Raw genomic sequence first — 17,603 nt, 5'->3', positions numbered from 1 at the left:
GTGATAAAAGGTCTTACATTTTACCCCAGGTCTTCACTGTCATTTGGTAACCATTGTGAAAGAGATATGTTATTCACTTCAGTCCCCTCAGGACTGACAGAATAGTCATCAGGTTTCTTATCGAAACCAAAAAGACTTTTTTACAGACCCTTATTTTATATAAGGACTGATTCTGAACTGAGCAAAGAGTGTTACGTCATTCAGAAGAGCAGGTGACAGATATACTATCTCTTCTTGGTTATATGAGAGGAGAAATTTTCTTGGTGCCTGACATATTAAAACTATTCATTATGCTGTTGCTCTGTAGTTTTTTTTTTTTTTCAGATGAGATACTTCACAGACCCTTCAGTGGGTCATGAGGTAAACAGGCTTTGGTCCAGGGCTTCAGTACACTTTTACAGAATACCCACCCTTCTCTAATGTCAGGGAGAAAGAGGAGAAAGAGGAGGAGGAGGAGGAGGAGGAGGAAGAATAGCACGCTGCTCTCAAGGACAATCAAATCACCAGGAGCAGCATTATGTCGAGCGTCTGGCATTTCTTACAGGAGAGAACTGCAGAGAATGCAGACGGGGGTGGAGTTGAGGTTTTGTGTGTGTAACAATGCAAAGCCTAGAAAAGTTTCTGCAGAGTAGTGTGTGTATGTGTGTTTGTGTGTGTGTGTGTACCCCATTAACACATACTGCAGCAACACTTCCCTTGCTTACGTAACATGACAGGTGAAGATCTATACCCAATGTTAGGCAAGCAATATCTCAGGTAATAATTCTTCTGCCAACCAAACCCTTTTTCTGATGCAGACAAGCAAGCTCTCTAACCTGACTTCACATCATGCCATCTGTTAGCTGTCTCAGGCGCCTTAGAATTACAGCCATTTATTGTCATGGCAATAGATGGTTTCGTTTGACAATATTCTGCCTTAAATTACATTGAGAAGAAAGGGGAGTGGGAAAGATAATAGCATATGTGTGCTCTCTTTTGAATGGCAGAAGATAAAAAGGTTTCTCAGCAGAGTGCGGCCCTGTGAATGAATGGAAAAAAAAAGAGAGACGGAGAGCAGAGGGGGTCTCTGGGCTTTTGATCACATCTGAATGGAGAATGTGCCTATATCTGGCCCCACTACATGACTGTAATTACAGAACACGGCGCAGTCGGACCACAGAAATACCACAGTCCTCTCTCAGTCTCTCAGAGATTTCATAATGACAGGAGGAGATGGGTGAGAGACAGACGGAGAGAGAATGAGGAAAAAGGAGGGAGAGAGTGATTAATCAGTCAATACACAGATACCTCTGCAGACTGATTGACAGAAAAATAGACAGAGGTAAGACAAAGTCTATCTATGAAACAGGAGAGAGAGAGAGAGAGAGAGAGAGAGAGAGAGAGTAAGCAAGAGAGAGAGAAAGACAGAGAAAGAGAATGGGATATAGGTAATGAAAGAGAAAAAGCGAGAGAGAGAGAGAGCAAGCAAGAGAGAGGGAAAGACAGAGAAAGAGAATGGGATATAGGCAATGAAAGAGAAAAAGCAAGAGAGAGAGAGAGAGAGAGAGAGAGAGATAGTGTACGAGTGAGAGAAAGAGAGAGCTGAAAAACTCAGATACAGCTGATCATACTGGGTTTTACTGGGATAAGAGCTTCATAGTGTATCCACAAGCTGATTTAGCTTCAAGGCAACTGGGTGTGCAAGAAATTTTAATTTAATTACAAGTTCACTTCTGTGTAGCTGTTCTTTTTATCCCCCCCGCTCCAATCCTCAATCCCAACCTATTCTTCGCTGGGCTTTACTGTGAATTTCACATCCGCTTCTTTGACAGCTATGTTCAAGCTCTTAAGGATGTAACAAGGCTCCTGTTTGAAGATGAGCTGGTAAAAATGTCCTCTTCTCTAAGACGTACACAAGACTGCTCAGTTGTCCAACAGAACTTGGACCATTCCTGCCAGTGACCGTGGCATGGAACAGTGGTGTGGGTTGTGGACAGAAACTGGTTCTCCTCCAGAAAAGACTGTGTGTGGAGAGTGTGAAATGGGACCAGTCTGTGCTATAATAAACAGAGCTTACAGTCTGGGGAATTCTCACAAAGCGCTGGAACAACCGGCCTTGACCTGATTGTTTGGGAAGTGGCTGGCCTAAATGCAGATACCAAAAATCTCCACCAACACTGTGAAGTACAGAAAGAACGAGACAGCTTCACCAAGACCTTAAATCTACCAGGGACACACAAACACAGAGAAAAACAAGATATGTACACAAAAAAAAAACAAATGTTCACCAAGGCCTGAAAAACTAACAAAAACAGCTGGGAGCTCTTCCTCATGTGAGTCTTGTGTGTGAGTGTGTGAGTGTGTGTGTGTACAGTGGGAAACAAAGCCCAATCTGCATATGGCATTGGAGATTTAGCATACGTTAGCAGGATTGTGGTGTTAGGTGGGTGGCGGCTGCAGCGTGTTGGGATATTAATGACTAGGCTAAGGCCACTCATAACTCTGGCATTAGGAGAGGAGCTGGCAGTAATTACACCCGGATCCCCGCGTCTGTACCGGCAGGCTGGCCGCAGATAAACGAGGGCCCGGCCCGCCGCCAGCCCACGCTGCCGTGATGGATGGATCAGCGCTTTATTCCTCTCTCTCTCTCTCCCTCCCTCCCTCCCGGTTGTTGTTGTGAACGCATGCGCTCAACTGGCAAGCAACACTGCCCATCCATTCCTCCATCTGTCCACCTGTCCTTTTCTCATCCATCCATCCATCCATCCATCCATTCACTGTTCTATCCTTTCATCGTTTTTTTTTTTTTTTTAACCCGCTCTCAGAATTCGAGGCACAGTTCAACGCATAAGTTGCCAGATCCAGGTGAGAACCGCGATGACGACATACGGAAAAGACCAGAAGCCCACAAACAGAGAGAAGACATTTAAATTAATGAGGCAAAGCCTGAGCGTTCTCAACGTTTTACCTTTTAAAGCAATGCAGCGAGAGCTCATAGTCAAAATAACATTACTCATTGCACAACTCGTGGTTTTTTCAATCTTCAGACAAGATGGTGAGGCGGCTGGCCAATTCCTTTTCAGTCTCTTTAGGCTGAGAAGTAAATTGTGCGGACGGTGGAGAGGGAAAAAAAAAAAAAAAAAAAAAAGACACGTTAAGCACGCTGCGGTAAAACTATAACACGTCCTACTCAGTGCAATCATCCCTTTATTTAAAGCTGAAGACACAGGGTCTGCACGAGTCCATTATAATCCATCTCCATGTCCAATGACCTTCAGCATTAGATACCAGGTGTCTGAAAATAACCACTCGCCTTCCTTCCTGCCTTCCATCGTTTCTTCCTTTCTTTCTTTTTTTTTTTTTTAACACCACGGGAGTTGGATTTGCACATTTCCGCGGCTGCCCTCCTAAATGATAGAGGCAGAGATTTAAACTGGCCCGCACTCAAAGTCAGTGAGACAGTATTCATCTGAGACAGTTCACATGTTCCTGTCAACTCTTTCTTCTCCTGTGACAGGCTTGTCTGCTAAAGGAAAAGAAATAAGACTCAGAAGAGACCTGTCAATCAAGCATCAACCTGGAGTAAATGTCGTTCCAGAATGTGCTCTGAATTTTCAATAAGGAGAGTTCAGCGACAGGGACAGGGACAGGGACTGGGTGCACAATGGATCTTTTATATGTGTGTGTGTATAAATATAAATACACACACACACACACACACACATAAATATATACACACACACACACACACACACATAAATATATATATATATACACACACGTTCACAAATAAATATGTACGCATAGTGAAGAACTTTTGCAAACAGCACACAGAACATTAGGGATGACAAAATGATTTATTACAAAACATAGTTATTTCTTTGCAGTTAAAAACATATAAATAAATACATGAGGTCTGAGAAAAAGGCATCGCCATCAAAGAGGAGGATACACAAAGATATGGAAAGAGAGTAGAAGTTTGATTTGGCCAAAGTGATTGTACGAAATGAAGGTAAATTCACTACTGATATTATATCTACAACATGGTGAAATGCTATCCATGTATGTCTCTATTAGTTAGGCTGATCTTCTTAATGTTACTCCAATGAAACCATTAGCTCCATGCTAACGGAGAGTGGGCATGTCTGAATTACAGATCACGTCTACAGATTAGTCAGACAAGTCAAGAAACAACAAACTGCATCAGTAATCATATGACAGAGAGAAGCACACACATGCACACACACACACACACACTCGTACCCAAGCGCACACACACACACACACAGAAACGCCTGCATCCCTACCCACTCACTCAAAGAAAAGCATTCACAAAAGGCGAAGAATTCGCCTGTAAGCAATGTCAGTGCAGAACCACCCAACACCCACCAGAGACCTGATGCAACCAACCCTTCATGCCAAGCAAGATGGAAGATGCCACAGATGTCTACAGAGAGGCTTAACCTGAGATCCCCTCAACCCTTTTAAAAGAAAAAGCCAAACTTTCACTTCCGCACAACAGTAAATGGTAGACACCTCCACGTTTTTCCCTCCCTCTCTCATGAGGAGGCTACAGATTACTACTGGGGGGGGGGGAATCTCTGGCCATACAACAGTCAGCCACTCTATCCTGTAAAAGAGAAGCAGAGACATTATTTTTTCAAATTCTGGCCGTAGCAAGAATGTCTTACATCTAACATCTGTTATTAGACTTAATGCTAATGGGGGGTTGCTTTGCCTGCTTGTCTTTCTTTTATCTGTCTATATGTTACTTCTGCGCATCCGCGATGACTAAGGGCTCTGGAGAGAAGGCCTCGCTTTGTAAAATACAGTTCCCCTGCAGGTAAAATTGCTGAGGCCAGTCATTCCAGTTTAAACATATGGATGCGAGCAGTCAAAGAATCAGTTGTGCCAGATTAATGTTGATATTCAGCATAGAGCAGAACAGTGCATTAAACCACAGCCAACCCACAAATCATTCAACACCCCATACGACTCACCAACCGAGTACAGGGATAGAGCCGAGTGAGAGAGAGAGAGAGAGAAGGAGAGGGAGGGAGGATAAATAGAGAGATTTGAGAGGCTGGAGAAAAAAAAAAACGCAGTAGATGATGAGTGAGGGATGATGAGAGCGGAAGAAGGGTGAAATGGAATACAGACAGACCAGCACACCTCCGCAAGAGAGAAATATATGAGCTCGGAGCTGTTTTCTTTCGCTCCCTCCATCATCGGCCTGAGGCAAAATTACAGCGATAACATTGACAACAAAACCACTGTGACTACTTCTCATTAGCTGCAACCTCATTACGGTTCTTAATTAAGCGGGAGCTAAAGAAGATTGAGGAAGACTCGCAGCCAAATTGTCAGAGCTATTCATCACGGTTTGGGGCATAAACAAAAGACAACAGATGAATGAATCAAACCAACAAAAAAACCCAGCTGAACAAGCCCATTTTGCTCGAAGGCTTTGTGTCTCTGAGAGACTCGAATCGAAGAGGAGTCTGGAGTCTGGAGCGAGATGTGCCAAGATACGAAGAGAGTCACAGAGCCAAAATGTTAGGGAGTCACAGCTAAACAGGTTGAGTACTTAAGGCAGATACAAATCTCACTATTACAGATAAACAACAACAAAAAAAAACCCTCTTCCTGGAGACAGGCAGAGTACGCGGCCTTTGGCGCCTCCGTCTCACAAGATCACATGATTTAGCTTGTCAAAGTCCTGAGAAGCCTCTGAATTAGAGGAATACGGTGTGTTAAGACTAATCCTGGAGCACAGTCCTGCGGCTTTGTGCGAGGGAGACAGCCTCATCAAGTTCCGTAAAAGCACCTCATTCCCTCGTGCCAAAATGGCTGGCTGGTTCACAGAGTTGTGAATCTTACGCCACAACTTGGACTTTTCTCCTCATCATTTGAGACCTCTCTTAACACGCCTCTCCAGCGCGCGGGAAAAAAAAAAATCACGGATGCTACATTAACCCCAGTGACATGGAAACGTCTAAATTCAAGATCTGATGTTTGAAACTTCTCAAGCATCTAAGAGCTAGAGCGGGAGGCGGAATATCTAGGACAGTTTGAGTAGACTCCGAAATCTGACAGGAATCGTTCAGAAATCCCTGTTCAGGATCTTGTACGTTGTACAACATACGCATCATACACTGAACCCAGAAAGACAAAACCACAGCACACAACAAAGTCGTTTTTTAAAGAAAGCCACCGAGTACTGATTCTATTTTATGTTGTTTTGTGAACTCCAGTAATCCTGACAATGTTTGAAGAATAATTCAAAACTCTTAAGAGTATTCTACAAGGTGCATGCTAACGCATGGCTAGGAGGAAGACTTCATACTATAATCTCAGCGTGTTTCCAGACATGGTAGGCTGCCCTCTGTCCCAAAGTCATTAACTCTGACAAGACACCTGACAGAATCCCAAACAGCACTAAAGCACCTCCACCACACAGCTCCTGCTGCAGGAACTAACAGCTGCAGAGTCGGAGATAAAGCAATAACACCATCTCTCAACCCGTTGACTGATCTAGGGTCAGCAATGAGGTTTTGTTCACTAACACCGAGCTCTTCCAAATGGTATGAGAGAAAGACAGAATTCAGGAGCTGTTCCTTAGAGCTCTCACAGACCAGCAGATTGGAGGAAAAAAAAAAAAGAAAAAAAAAAGTCCTGTGGCTGGCAAATGGGTGATAATTTTTTAACTGCCGACAATAAATGTGACTCAGGCTAGTATCTTTCCATTTATTCAGGACACCTTCCCAATAATCTAGTATAATGCCGTTCAATTGCCTACCAACATGTGGTACCTCCAACATTTGGCCTTTCTGCGTATGAGACAGAAGAAATAAACAACCCTCTAAAGAGCTTTATCTGAAGGTATAAAGTGGTTGACGTATCCTGTCTGAGCGGAGCAGAGAGAGACGGGATATCAGGCCAGGGAAAGGAGGGTGCTGTGACAGTGATTGTGGTTTAGTTAGCTGCTCTTTGGCAGATGCCCATTGCCGCCCTTCGTGCTCAGTCATTGACGTGCACTCCCCTGACACACGGCAATGGCTGAGCGGTTCCAAACACAAACACACCCCCACACACACACATACACCCCCACACATACACCCACACACTGCAGCTGACAGATTCGAAACTCAAGAGAAGATCTACACAGAGTACAAAACGTGTCACAATGTTTCCACCATTGCAACCAGTCATTTGCAACAACCAATCAACCAGCTGCAATTAAATATGGACAGAGTCCCAATATGAGAACAAATTCTGTCCAAGAACAAAACATTTTAATTCCTTATGTCCTCGTTCCTGATCTATGTTCATTTAGCTCATCACACACACGAACGCACGCACACACACACACACACACACACACATACATGCACGCGCGCGCACACACACACACACACAAACAGACACACATGCACGCATGCACACGTGCACACACACGCACACACACACACACAAACACAAACACACACACACACACACTTATGCCAAGAGGGAAAAGTTCAATTGACTTAACATGCTGCAAGCCCGTGAGACGACCGGTGCAATGGAGTAAAAGACAGCGCTTAACTTCACGTCCACCGTGTGCTCTAATGTGCAGAAATCCTTGGTGCACCGCACACAACGCTAAAAATGCTACCAGGCACTCACACACACACTAGTCCTTCACATGCTGGTGTTGGAGTGTGAATGAGAGATGGGAAGGGGGTGAGATGAGACGTCAGCTCTCTTACCTGGGAATCCCCCCTGCACCATCTCTGCTTTAGCGCACCTCAATGCATTTCAGCTACCAGAGCGAGAGAGAGCGACAGGGAGAGAGAGAGAGAGAGAGAGAGAGAGAGGGAGAGAGAGAGAGGGAGGGAGAGGGAAGCGGGAGGAGGGAAGAAGGGAGAGCAGAGGAAGGACAAATGAGGAAGAGGTGGATTGAGAGAGACAGAGAGAGAGAGAGAGAGAGAGAGAGAGAGAGAGAGAGAGGGAGAGAGGGAGAGGGAAGCGGGAGGAGGGAAGAAGGGAGAGCAGAGGAAGGACAAATGAGGAAGAGGTGGATTGAGAGAGAGAGAGAGAGAGAGAGAGAGAGAGAGACAAAAGGGAAAGTAAAAGAGAAAGAGTGCTGTTGGAGGGGGCAGGTGGGGAGAGGGGAGGGGGGGTGGAAAGAATACAGGGTAGCCAGCGGTACCTCCCGACGGACACACGCAGCACACACTCGGTACGCAGAAGAGGTGAACACTCACTCCTTCTTCCTCACTCTCTCTCTTTCTTTGTTTCTGATAAGGAGGTGAGGTGCTGAGGTGGATATAGAGCTTGAGACACTTAGTGTGTATGTGTGTGTGCTCTCAGTGTATGGGAGTGTGTGTGTGTGTGTGTGTTGTGTGTGTGTGTGCGTATGTATACGACGTGTGTGCAGTGTGTGTGTGTGTGTGTGTGTGTGTGTGTGCGTGCGTGTGTGTGCGTGCGTGTGTGTGTGTATGTATACGACGTGTGTGCAGTGTGTGTGTGTGTGTGTGAGTGTGTGTGTGTGTGTGTGTGTCTGTGTGTGTGTGTGTACGTGCGTGTGCGCAGTATGTGTGTATAGAGTGTGTGTGTAACGAGTTCACATCGGTGCAGATTTCTTTATTTATGCGTCACCCAGACAGTGGGATCAATAGAAAAACAAACAGGCTAATGATACAGTGTTACTGTTTAACATGGCTCCAGTGGGCGGCATCACACCTTTCCTGCTGCAGAGACTGTAACTCAGCTGATATTCCTTTAAAAACAGCCAACTACACCAGAGCAAGACCCGCAGGAGTCAGTTGTCACGGACAAACACAGAAAGAGATGGATGACTCTACACAATATTTCTCATTCTGACCACGCTTGCCATCTTACGTGACTTTCAGCAGTGGACGCGACATTCGGCAGTGGACGGGTTTTCAACAACGGTTTCCACAAAAAGTGAGATGAAAAAAAAACAAACAAAAAACAGCACTGGTAGCGGCTCTTAAAGGCGAATATTTATTTTCAGATATGCTGTCAAGACAAGCACAGATGCCCTGACATGCCCTAATGGCGTTCAGCTAAAAAACGCTTCTTTCACTCAATTTCCTTTCCCTTACTCAGGCCCTTACTGAGGATCTGACGGTGAATAATTGACCATCCTGTACCGAGATGTGACAAAACCTGAGGGGAACAAAAATGTGAAACGTTCTGTGGGCAGCCGAGGAATAGGTCAGTAGGAAATACTGGTGTGAAGCCCCCCCCGCCCCCCCCAAGAAAGCTAGCCATTAAGCTTAATCTGTTATGATGACCAAAAAAAAAAAAATCTTCATATGGGTTTAGATGAGACTTCAGAAAGGTTAAGCCCAGCCATCCCCTGTAGTGGGTTTGATACAGTAAGAATGAAGGGGCAGGGAGGGACAGTGCCGCTAGCTTAGCTGTGAGCAGAACGGGGCCCTCTGGTGTGCTAAAGGTCTGGAGCTTTGTGGCGACCATGTTGCGACTCTTCAATTATTCATCAGTCCGACTGATGTTGCGATCCAAGATAAATGGGCCTTCCTTGAGGTCCTTCACCCGCCGCTGATAAACAATGGACGGCCCTCTTTCTCGCCTGCGTGAGCCGTACGCAAAAGGAAGCAAATGCCGCCGTCTGCCGTATTCTTCCCAACAGCAGAGCAGATGGTGGCATTCATTCATTCTAAAGCGCCCATAAATTCCCGGCACAAACACCAAGGCCAGCATTGTGCCAGAGAACGGAATAGTCCGGAATAAAAGACGCGCCCCGGGATGATTTTGGGGGGGGGGGGGGGGGGGGGGGGGGGGGCGCATGTTTACGTGACGACAGAATTTGCTTCGCAAAGACACTAGTCATTATGTTAAAGAAAAAGGAAAACAAACGCGTATCCAATCAATGTCACTAGTACTCAGCCAAAAATTAATAATGGCAAAGAAAAGAGAAAGAAAAGTGCTTCACTGACTGGTACTTGCTTGATAAAATATGGTGTAGTCAAGCATACAAAGTCTTTTTTTATATAGGCATACACAACCTTCCTTTTGGGAAATCACATGCTTCCAAACAATATTTCACTCAGTCTTATCTAAATCCAAATGTAACGACATGCTCTGCATTAAAGGACCAAGTATACTGCTGAGTCCGCTGCCCTTGGTGGAGTAGAGAGTTCTCAATAGCTTTCAGTTGTTGCATTTTTAAATGCCTTCCAGCAAAACTTTTTACACGTTCAGCACAGCTGGTGTACAACTTCCATACATCTGACATCTCTGATCAATTGCTCTAGGATTTGACGGATGAGACAAAGTGGTTGGTAGTGGCAGAGTCCTCAGCGTGTTACTCAGCAATCACTGATGCAGACACTTATCGGTTAGACAGATCTTACTGGTCAATGGAAAGTTTGGATTGATGTAGATCTGCACGTCGAAGCAACTTTCAGAGAAAAAGACGTGCAAAGGTCAGACTTTTTCTTAGGGCGAAAACCTTGGTTACAAGAGGGAGTTTAACCACGAAGCTGAGCTATCTGGCCAGTGGTATTGTCTGACTATTTCAAAGAGAACACCGGTACCGCCATTTGTCGCTTTCTCCAAGCTCATTTGGAGTTCACTCAAGTATAACAGTCTTTGGGTTTTCTACAGAAAGACTTGATGCGGTCCTAAGTGCAGTTCTCTCTGGGGATCACATCGCTGGGAACAGAGCCATTTCATACGCGCGACAGCACGAAGACTGCGATCAAAATCTTCAGCGCGACTTAGGAGCTAATATCAGCGATACTGCACAGAGCCCAAAGCAGGGTAAGAGACGCGTTAAAAGACCGACTCTTAAGTCACAGTAAGGTGTTAAGCCAACGACAGCGGCGTCAGGGAACGCTGAATAGAGTTAATTAATTGGCAAATGCTTGAGGTCTCTGCCTCTGAATGAAAGTGAGGCGGTTTCACAGACACGGGTTAAGCATATCCATGAACTCTTTTTCCTTGTTAATGTGCATTTTTCCATTCCAAATCCTCTTGCTCTTGAACTCGGCTTACTCTGTGCCTGGAAAACGGAACGTGGTGCAATGTGGGAAATAATGAATGTAAGACAGAGAAACTTGACGCATAGTTTGAGTGTTTGAGCAAGGGTGTCCAAACTCATTCCTGGGCTTATCAGTCAACTTGACTGATTTAAAAGTCCTTTCTCCTGTTATTCAACTCACTAGAGCTGTTGTTGAGAACAAAGCACAGACTGGACACTAATGACTGAGTAATAAATCACAACAGAGACCAGCAAACACACTGGTCCTCCAGGAACAAGGCTGTACACCCTTGTGCTTAAGCAATACCAGAGCCCAGTCTAAAACCGCATTATTGCCCCTCCATGTAAAAGCCTTAGAAGCCTCTGCCTGTTTGCTAAGCCCGAACTTAAAATGAGAACAGCGTAGTGCTCTAACTGAAAATGATCCAGTTCTGTCTGACCCTCTACAAAGGCCAGGTGGAGGGAGGAAGAGAGCGGTTTTAGATTGTGCTCACATAAGCACACTAAACATTCAGCTTTAGATTGGTTGCTAGGGCACTGATTGGACAGCACAGTGTCACATACTTAGCAAGGGCAAGGAGCTGACCTTGGTGCTGAAGTGCAGCTAGGAGCTGCTTTCAGAACCAAGGTCTGATCTTCTGAGAAAGGGCATATAGACTCACCTCTGGCCTGTGCCAGCTCCTCCTCTGGGTCTTGCCCTTCTTGCACCTCCTCATCTTGCAGCGTGCTAGGAGGTCTGTAGGGGGGAGGGAGGCGCATGGGTGGAGGTATACTCCCCTGGTTCACCTTCTGTGAGAGAAATAAACAAGGTTTTTTACTGTAGGCAGAGTTCTGAAGCAAACACTTTCAGGGCAAAGCTATGGAGAGAGAGAGAGAGATAGAGAGAGCTAAACATGAATCAGAGCAGCGGGGAGAGTCAGTGGGGGAGATGGGAAAGCACAGAGAGCCATGCAAGTAAAGCTCAGTCCTGATGTCTGAAGAACCTGAGCTTTGAAGACTGCTGAAGGTCCGCAGGGAGATTAAAACAGGGCACAGAGAACAAGTTATGCTACTCTAAAGAGAACTCTTTCAAGCTAAAACAAACAAAGGTTTTCCCCAAGGTTTCTTTGGGGGGTAAGATGTTGTATCAAATCGAGACAGAGAGAGTGAGGCTAGCTTAGCGGGCAGCCAATCAAGTACTGTGACAGACATGCAGCAACTGCGTGAAACGGTGTGATTGACAGTTAGCAGCATCAGTGATACTCTGACAGTCACAGTGGGAATATTCATAACATTTCAGGAAAACGGTAAATGGTGTTGAACTAATGAGCTGAATTTCAATCAACTCAGTGAAGTCACAGAGTCTTACTGTAGTCTGATCTAAAGGGAATGTGAATGGACACGGTCCCAAATATTGGTTTTCTATCCGTCGCCACTAAGGTGCCATTAAACTCTTTCTCTGCAAGCTCTGCCTAACAGTTTCCTTTCCAATAAGATACAGCTTAGATAATGTTCTTTTTCTCTTGTGTTTTCACTGAAATCGAAAACAAAAAAACAAACACCCATGCAGCTGACACAACCTGCCAGATTGGTTTCTGTGGGTAAGTGAGGGAGCCGTAGCCCTGCCTGTCTGTGTATAGTTTTTTTTATAGGCACTCTGAGCTTCTGCCTGTGTGTGTGGTCAGGCTGAATAAACAATCACAGCTCATTGGCTGGACATTCATCACGCAGAGGGGGCGGTGCTTAATCAGAACTAATTGTGACTCAGTAGAGCTCGAGTCATTGCTCTGGGCAGTTCCGTCTGCACCAGACACCCCCCCCCCCCAGTTCCCAGTTCTGTGTAATCTATCAGCAGTAATCACCTATTAAAGAGGCCCTTTCGGGAGAGAGTTTACTGCAGCAGGGCAGAGAAGATTCTGGAAGAATCCAGGGTGGACTAGAAACCCACTGAGACAACGCAGCACTTATGAGAACTAAGCGATAACTCAAGCTTCATGCCAAGGTGTTTCAGATACAAAAGAGCGTTCTTTTTTTTTTTTTTAAAGTTTTTTTTTCTTTTGTATCTGTGCATACTCAGGCTGAAAGTATACCCTTTAACTTTGCTTAAGGGTCCCTTTTCACCAACTCCGCAGAGGTTATTAAATCTATTTAATGCTTTTCTTCTATCCAAACGGAGATATACAGTTGCTCTTTAGATATGTGCTGAAATGTTAATTAAATTTGCTCGGTGTAATTAGACCCCCCTCTGATTAGAGCGAATAATCTCATGCCCTCCAGAGCTGAACGTGATGCTCATGGAAATAAGACCAATTAGGTAAAATTATTACAATTTCCAATTAACTGTCAGATAAAACTACTTTAATCAAAACGTCCTGATTCCACAGCGCTGGCTTAGAGATGAGATTTGAAAATGGGATTCGTCAGCATGTCCCCAAGGAACAGGCACCAGTTTTCTAGTCCATTTTTACCCATTCCCCCAATTCCCTCCCCCCATCTCTTTCTAGTCTTTTTCCTCAGTTTTTCTAGCTTTTACATGTATGCTTTTGTCTTTCTCTGTCTCTGTGGTCCAGATGGGCTGGGGCAGGCAGTGTACAGATTGGTGTGCAGCAGACAGAGTCTACACCCCTGAGGACTCAGACTCATGGGGTGGAGGGGAAAAAAAAAAAAAAAACACCTGGTGCTTTCTCTGTCATTCTGTCTAGAAGTCTACCGTACTTCTGGCCCATTAGAATATTTGTGCGGCTGAGGGGAGAAGTATATGAAGTATATGAGTTCGGTGGACCGTCACTTACGGGTGTAGCTTTCCTCTTGGCTTTGTGCTGCTTTACGCTAGGCGCCATTACGGAGGTGGGCTGCGGACACAGAACACACAAAAGAAAAACTCTGATTCTCAGATAACGTAGGCATCGCATGCATGCGTGAGGCGGGCCCCGAATTCACCGTGAGCATAAGCAACGACCCCTGAGAAGACAATCAATCACGCTAATGTTGGGAGAGCACATACCGACATACACTCAACATTCTGTAAAGCGTGTAGGACTGCAACAGGCAGGAACTGGTGTGCGAGTAAATGGAAACAGATACAGTGTGTTCTAGCTCCATTCTCTGGCTCTTACTCTCTGTGGTGATACATCGATCAAATAATATACCCTTTTCATTGTCTTGAATGTTGTCCTAATGAGAACACTGGGCTCTGCAGGGTGATATGGTGTTTTTTTAATGGGAATGTTTGGCAGTGAGGCCATTGGTATTGACAAACTGGGGTCTGGGCAGGCAGAGTATTTGAGAGGTTTCATCTGGATGCAGCAGCACTGTGTGGCTGAGAGCCAGTGAGGCTGGTGCTGGTGTTTACCCGCGGTGTAGCAGACAGACTCTGGACGATGAAGACCACGGGACTGGAAGAGGCTTTAATGGCCTGCACTGCCTCCTCATGGCTAGCATTTTGTAAGTCCACTCCTGACACCTATACAGAGAGAGGGAGGGAGCAAGAGAGAGAGAGAGAGAGAGAGGGAGAGAGCAGGGGGGAGAGGAATGAAGAGAGAGAGCAAGAGAACGAGAGAGAAAGAGCAGGAGAGAGAGGAATGAAGAGCGAGAGTGAGAGAGAGTGAAAGAGAGAGGTAGAGAGCAGGAGAGAGAGGAATGGGGAGAGAGAGAGAGAGCGAGAGAGAGCAGGAGAGAGAGGAATGGGGAGAGAGAGAGAGAGCGAGACAGAGCAGGAGAGAGAGGAATGGGGAGAGAGAGAGAGAGAGAGAGCAGAATAAAGAGAGGGCGAGAGCAGGAGAGAGAAGAGAGGCAGAAGCAAAAAAGAGAGATAAAAGAGAGAGAAAGGGGGGCGAAAGAGAGAGAGAGAGAGGGAGAAGATAAGATAAATATCTGGCCCTCTGCCTGACTGCAATTACAGCACAGCTTGATCACTGACTAACCAAGTTTACCAATCATGTATCTTACAGAGAAAGAACAGGTGACAGGAGAAAGGAAAATGTAGTCAGTTAAATGGAAAACGTACTGATAGACTGCATTATCTTGGTGAATAACATGACTACAGACTCATGCACTGATTAAATCAGTATTGTGTGGGTGAATATGAATGCGAAAAGGCAGAAGTACCTGTGTGCGTTAGCTGAGTGCTCACCTGTAGGATCTTGTCTCCTGTTTTGAGGGCGTTGGTCCGGCCTGCAGGGCTGTCTGGCAGCACCTGTTTGATGAAGATGCCTTTGAGCTCCTCTCCGTTTTTCAGCCGCTTAATAACAGTGCGCCCACCCACTATGCTGATGCCCAGAGACTCACTGGGTTCATGCCACACTTCCACTCTGTGTATACACACACACACAAACAAACACACATACATACACACAGACAGACACACAGACACAGATGCAGATATTAAAACACAGAGAGATGCAGAGGCAAAAACAGGCCAATATATATTTGAAGAGAGCATTGTACAATTGTATTGTTTGGTCAAATTATATCATAATATATAATATGTATGTTGAATTACACTGTCAAACGAATTAAAAAAAAGAAACTTTAAAGAAAAAGCCTAATGATAATTCATCTGAAGAATAACGTACGTGTGTTTTAATGCACGCTATCAGCAGTGGTTAAAGAGACCTAAACAGGTTAATAAAGAGAATTTGCACTTGCCTGCGTGGTGGACCCCAGTGACTAAACACAGGTGTCTCCTCTCCCTCACCCTCCTCTCTCTCCGGCAGCTCACTAAAGATGAGACACACACACACACACACACACACACACACAATGTAGTTTTTTTTTTTTAAAGTCATCACCACTTAAATCCCGGCTGGGATTTGAGACTGTTCAGACACGCCCTTACCTAGACCCTCCTCTGATTGGCAGTGTGGCAGTCCCAAGGCTCCTCCTCTTTTTCCTCTCTGACGCAGATCGATGTACAGACCTGCGAAATGAGAATGGCGTGATGTAAAAAAACCCCTAAACACTCCGATCGAAACCATCGCTCAGTGAGCGACGTGTTCTAACGGACGCATTACGACACACTGTCGTGCTTGACTGAGCTTATCAAGAGCTGAGCCATAGAAACCGCTGAGATACACGGACCAGCGATACGGCGAATTAGCATCGGCGGCTACCCCCGCCACACCTCAATATCTGTATTTGGTCCTCGTCAAAGTAAAATAAATGGCGAAATGAAGTGCCATAGACATAGACAGGTTGAATTAGAGAAGGAGGAGCGCAGACAGGTTTATTTGATGTTGCGAACGTGTATCTGTGTGGTAGTTCAGCGTGGTAAATCAGTGTGATGGGCCTGTAATCTACTGCACGGCTGACCTCACACTCATGGGGGAAAAATGGAAGAAAATCTCCAAGAAAAATCTCAGCGGACTATGACGAAACGAATTCCAGTCTCATCCCAGGCCTTTTCTCGTCTGGGCGACCCCCCTGCCCAAAAAAAAAAGTGCTTTAAATTAGATTGCGAATTTTGGGCAGAAACTGTGGAACGACAGAGGCAGAAATTCGATGTCAGTTTGACTTTGGAGTTTATTTGATTTCCAGCGGGCTAAAATGATAAGGGACTACATGACTCCAGATTATAGTACTTGCTGTAAAAAAAGGATTTTTGAAACATCTTAAGGCAATTACACTAAAGACTTCAGTCATTCAAATTCAGATACAAGTTATTTTTACAGATCAAACTGCAATATGAAAGGATAGATTAAAATTTCACAATATTAGAAATGAAAGTAGAGAATTGGGCTAAAAAAAAAAAAGGGTCTTGATTGTGTTCTTTTGTTTCCCAACATCAAAGCCGTTCCCGTCGCTATGGAAGTAGGCCAACCTCCACAGGTACAGAGGAGATGCACTCAATTTGTACAGGAGATGAAAACAGATGAATGAACAGACTAAAGGAGCTTTGATAAGATTGTTGACTGATTGTGTTGTGTTTTCTTTGTTTGTTTCTGTTTCTACTAAAATGGCTGTCTTATTTCTTTTGAATGAAAAGTAGAAGAAGAGGGTTAGGTCAAACAAGTTAATTGGGTTTTTCATTTTGGAAATAAAGGTTGTTGATTTAAGGTGGAAAAATACTGCTTGAATGACAGAAAACATGTAAGCCTGCATCAACACACACACCACACACACACACAGACACACACACACACACGTCTCTATCACTCACACGGCTTATACAGTTGGCAAAGCCTCTTGTGCCTCCCACACTAACTTCATACCTTTCAGAGTTAACACTCTTCTCTCCCGGCTCCTTTTATCTCCTCCTCTCAAAGTGCATACACACACACACACACACACACACACACACACACACACACACATAGGCTCTGTGGAAATTCATTGCTACCGAAGCCAAGTCTCTGCCTCTCTGTGACTTTTTTTTCAACCACTCTCATAGCATCATTAATAATGACTTAAACCTTCAAGTGAAGCTTCTGATGCTTATCTCTATGCAGGTCTACAGGATTAGTTAAAACTGCTGCATTACTGTCTTCCACCAGCAGGTGGGGCTATGAGTCCACAGGACATTTTATGTTAAAGTAATTAAAATTCAACGTAGAGGCATTACTAAAGCCATCAGTCAACACAGAACCATTAAGAATCACACTTGTCTAACCCTAATTTTGTGAGAGGAAAA

At 44.9% G+C, this 17,603-nt stretch overlaps 1 protein-coding gene across 1 annotated transcript in view; it reads right to left on the bottom strand.

Annotated features, from left to right (window-relative positions):
- Positions 1-17,603, bottom strand: part of patj (PATJ crumbs cell polarity complex component) — an 80,749-nt gene that overhangs the window by 36,620 nt on the left and 26,526 nt on the right. The window contains exons 24-29 of the mRNA XM_030791049.1: positions 15,813-15,893; positions 15,623-15,694; positions 15,108-15,285; positions 14,328-14,438; positions 13,768-13,827; positions 11,659-11,785 (exon numbers count right to left, since the gene is read on the bottom strand). Of these exons, the coding sequence (XP_030646909.1) occupies positions 11,659-11,785; positions 13,768-13,827; positions 14,328-14,438; positions 15,108-15,285; positions 15,623-15,694; positions 15,813-15,893 (629 nt within the window). The remainder of the gene's footprint in view (positions 1-11,658; positions 11,786-13,767; positions 13,828-14,327; positions 14,439-15,107; positions 15,286-15,622; positions 15,695-15,812; positions 15,894-17,603) is intronic.

The sequence above is a fragment of the Chanos chanos genome, chromosome 14, assembly GCF_902362185.1.
Source record: "Chanos chanos chromosome 14, fChaCha1.1, whole genome shotgun sequence".
Lineage (NCBI taxonomy): Eukaryota > Metazoa > Chordata > Actinopteri > Gonorynchiformes > Chanidae > Chanos > Chanos chanos.
Note: the sequence above shows the minus strand (reverse complement) of the source record. Positions and strands in the feature narration are given on the sequence as shown.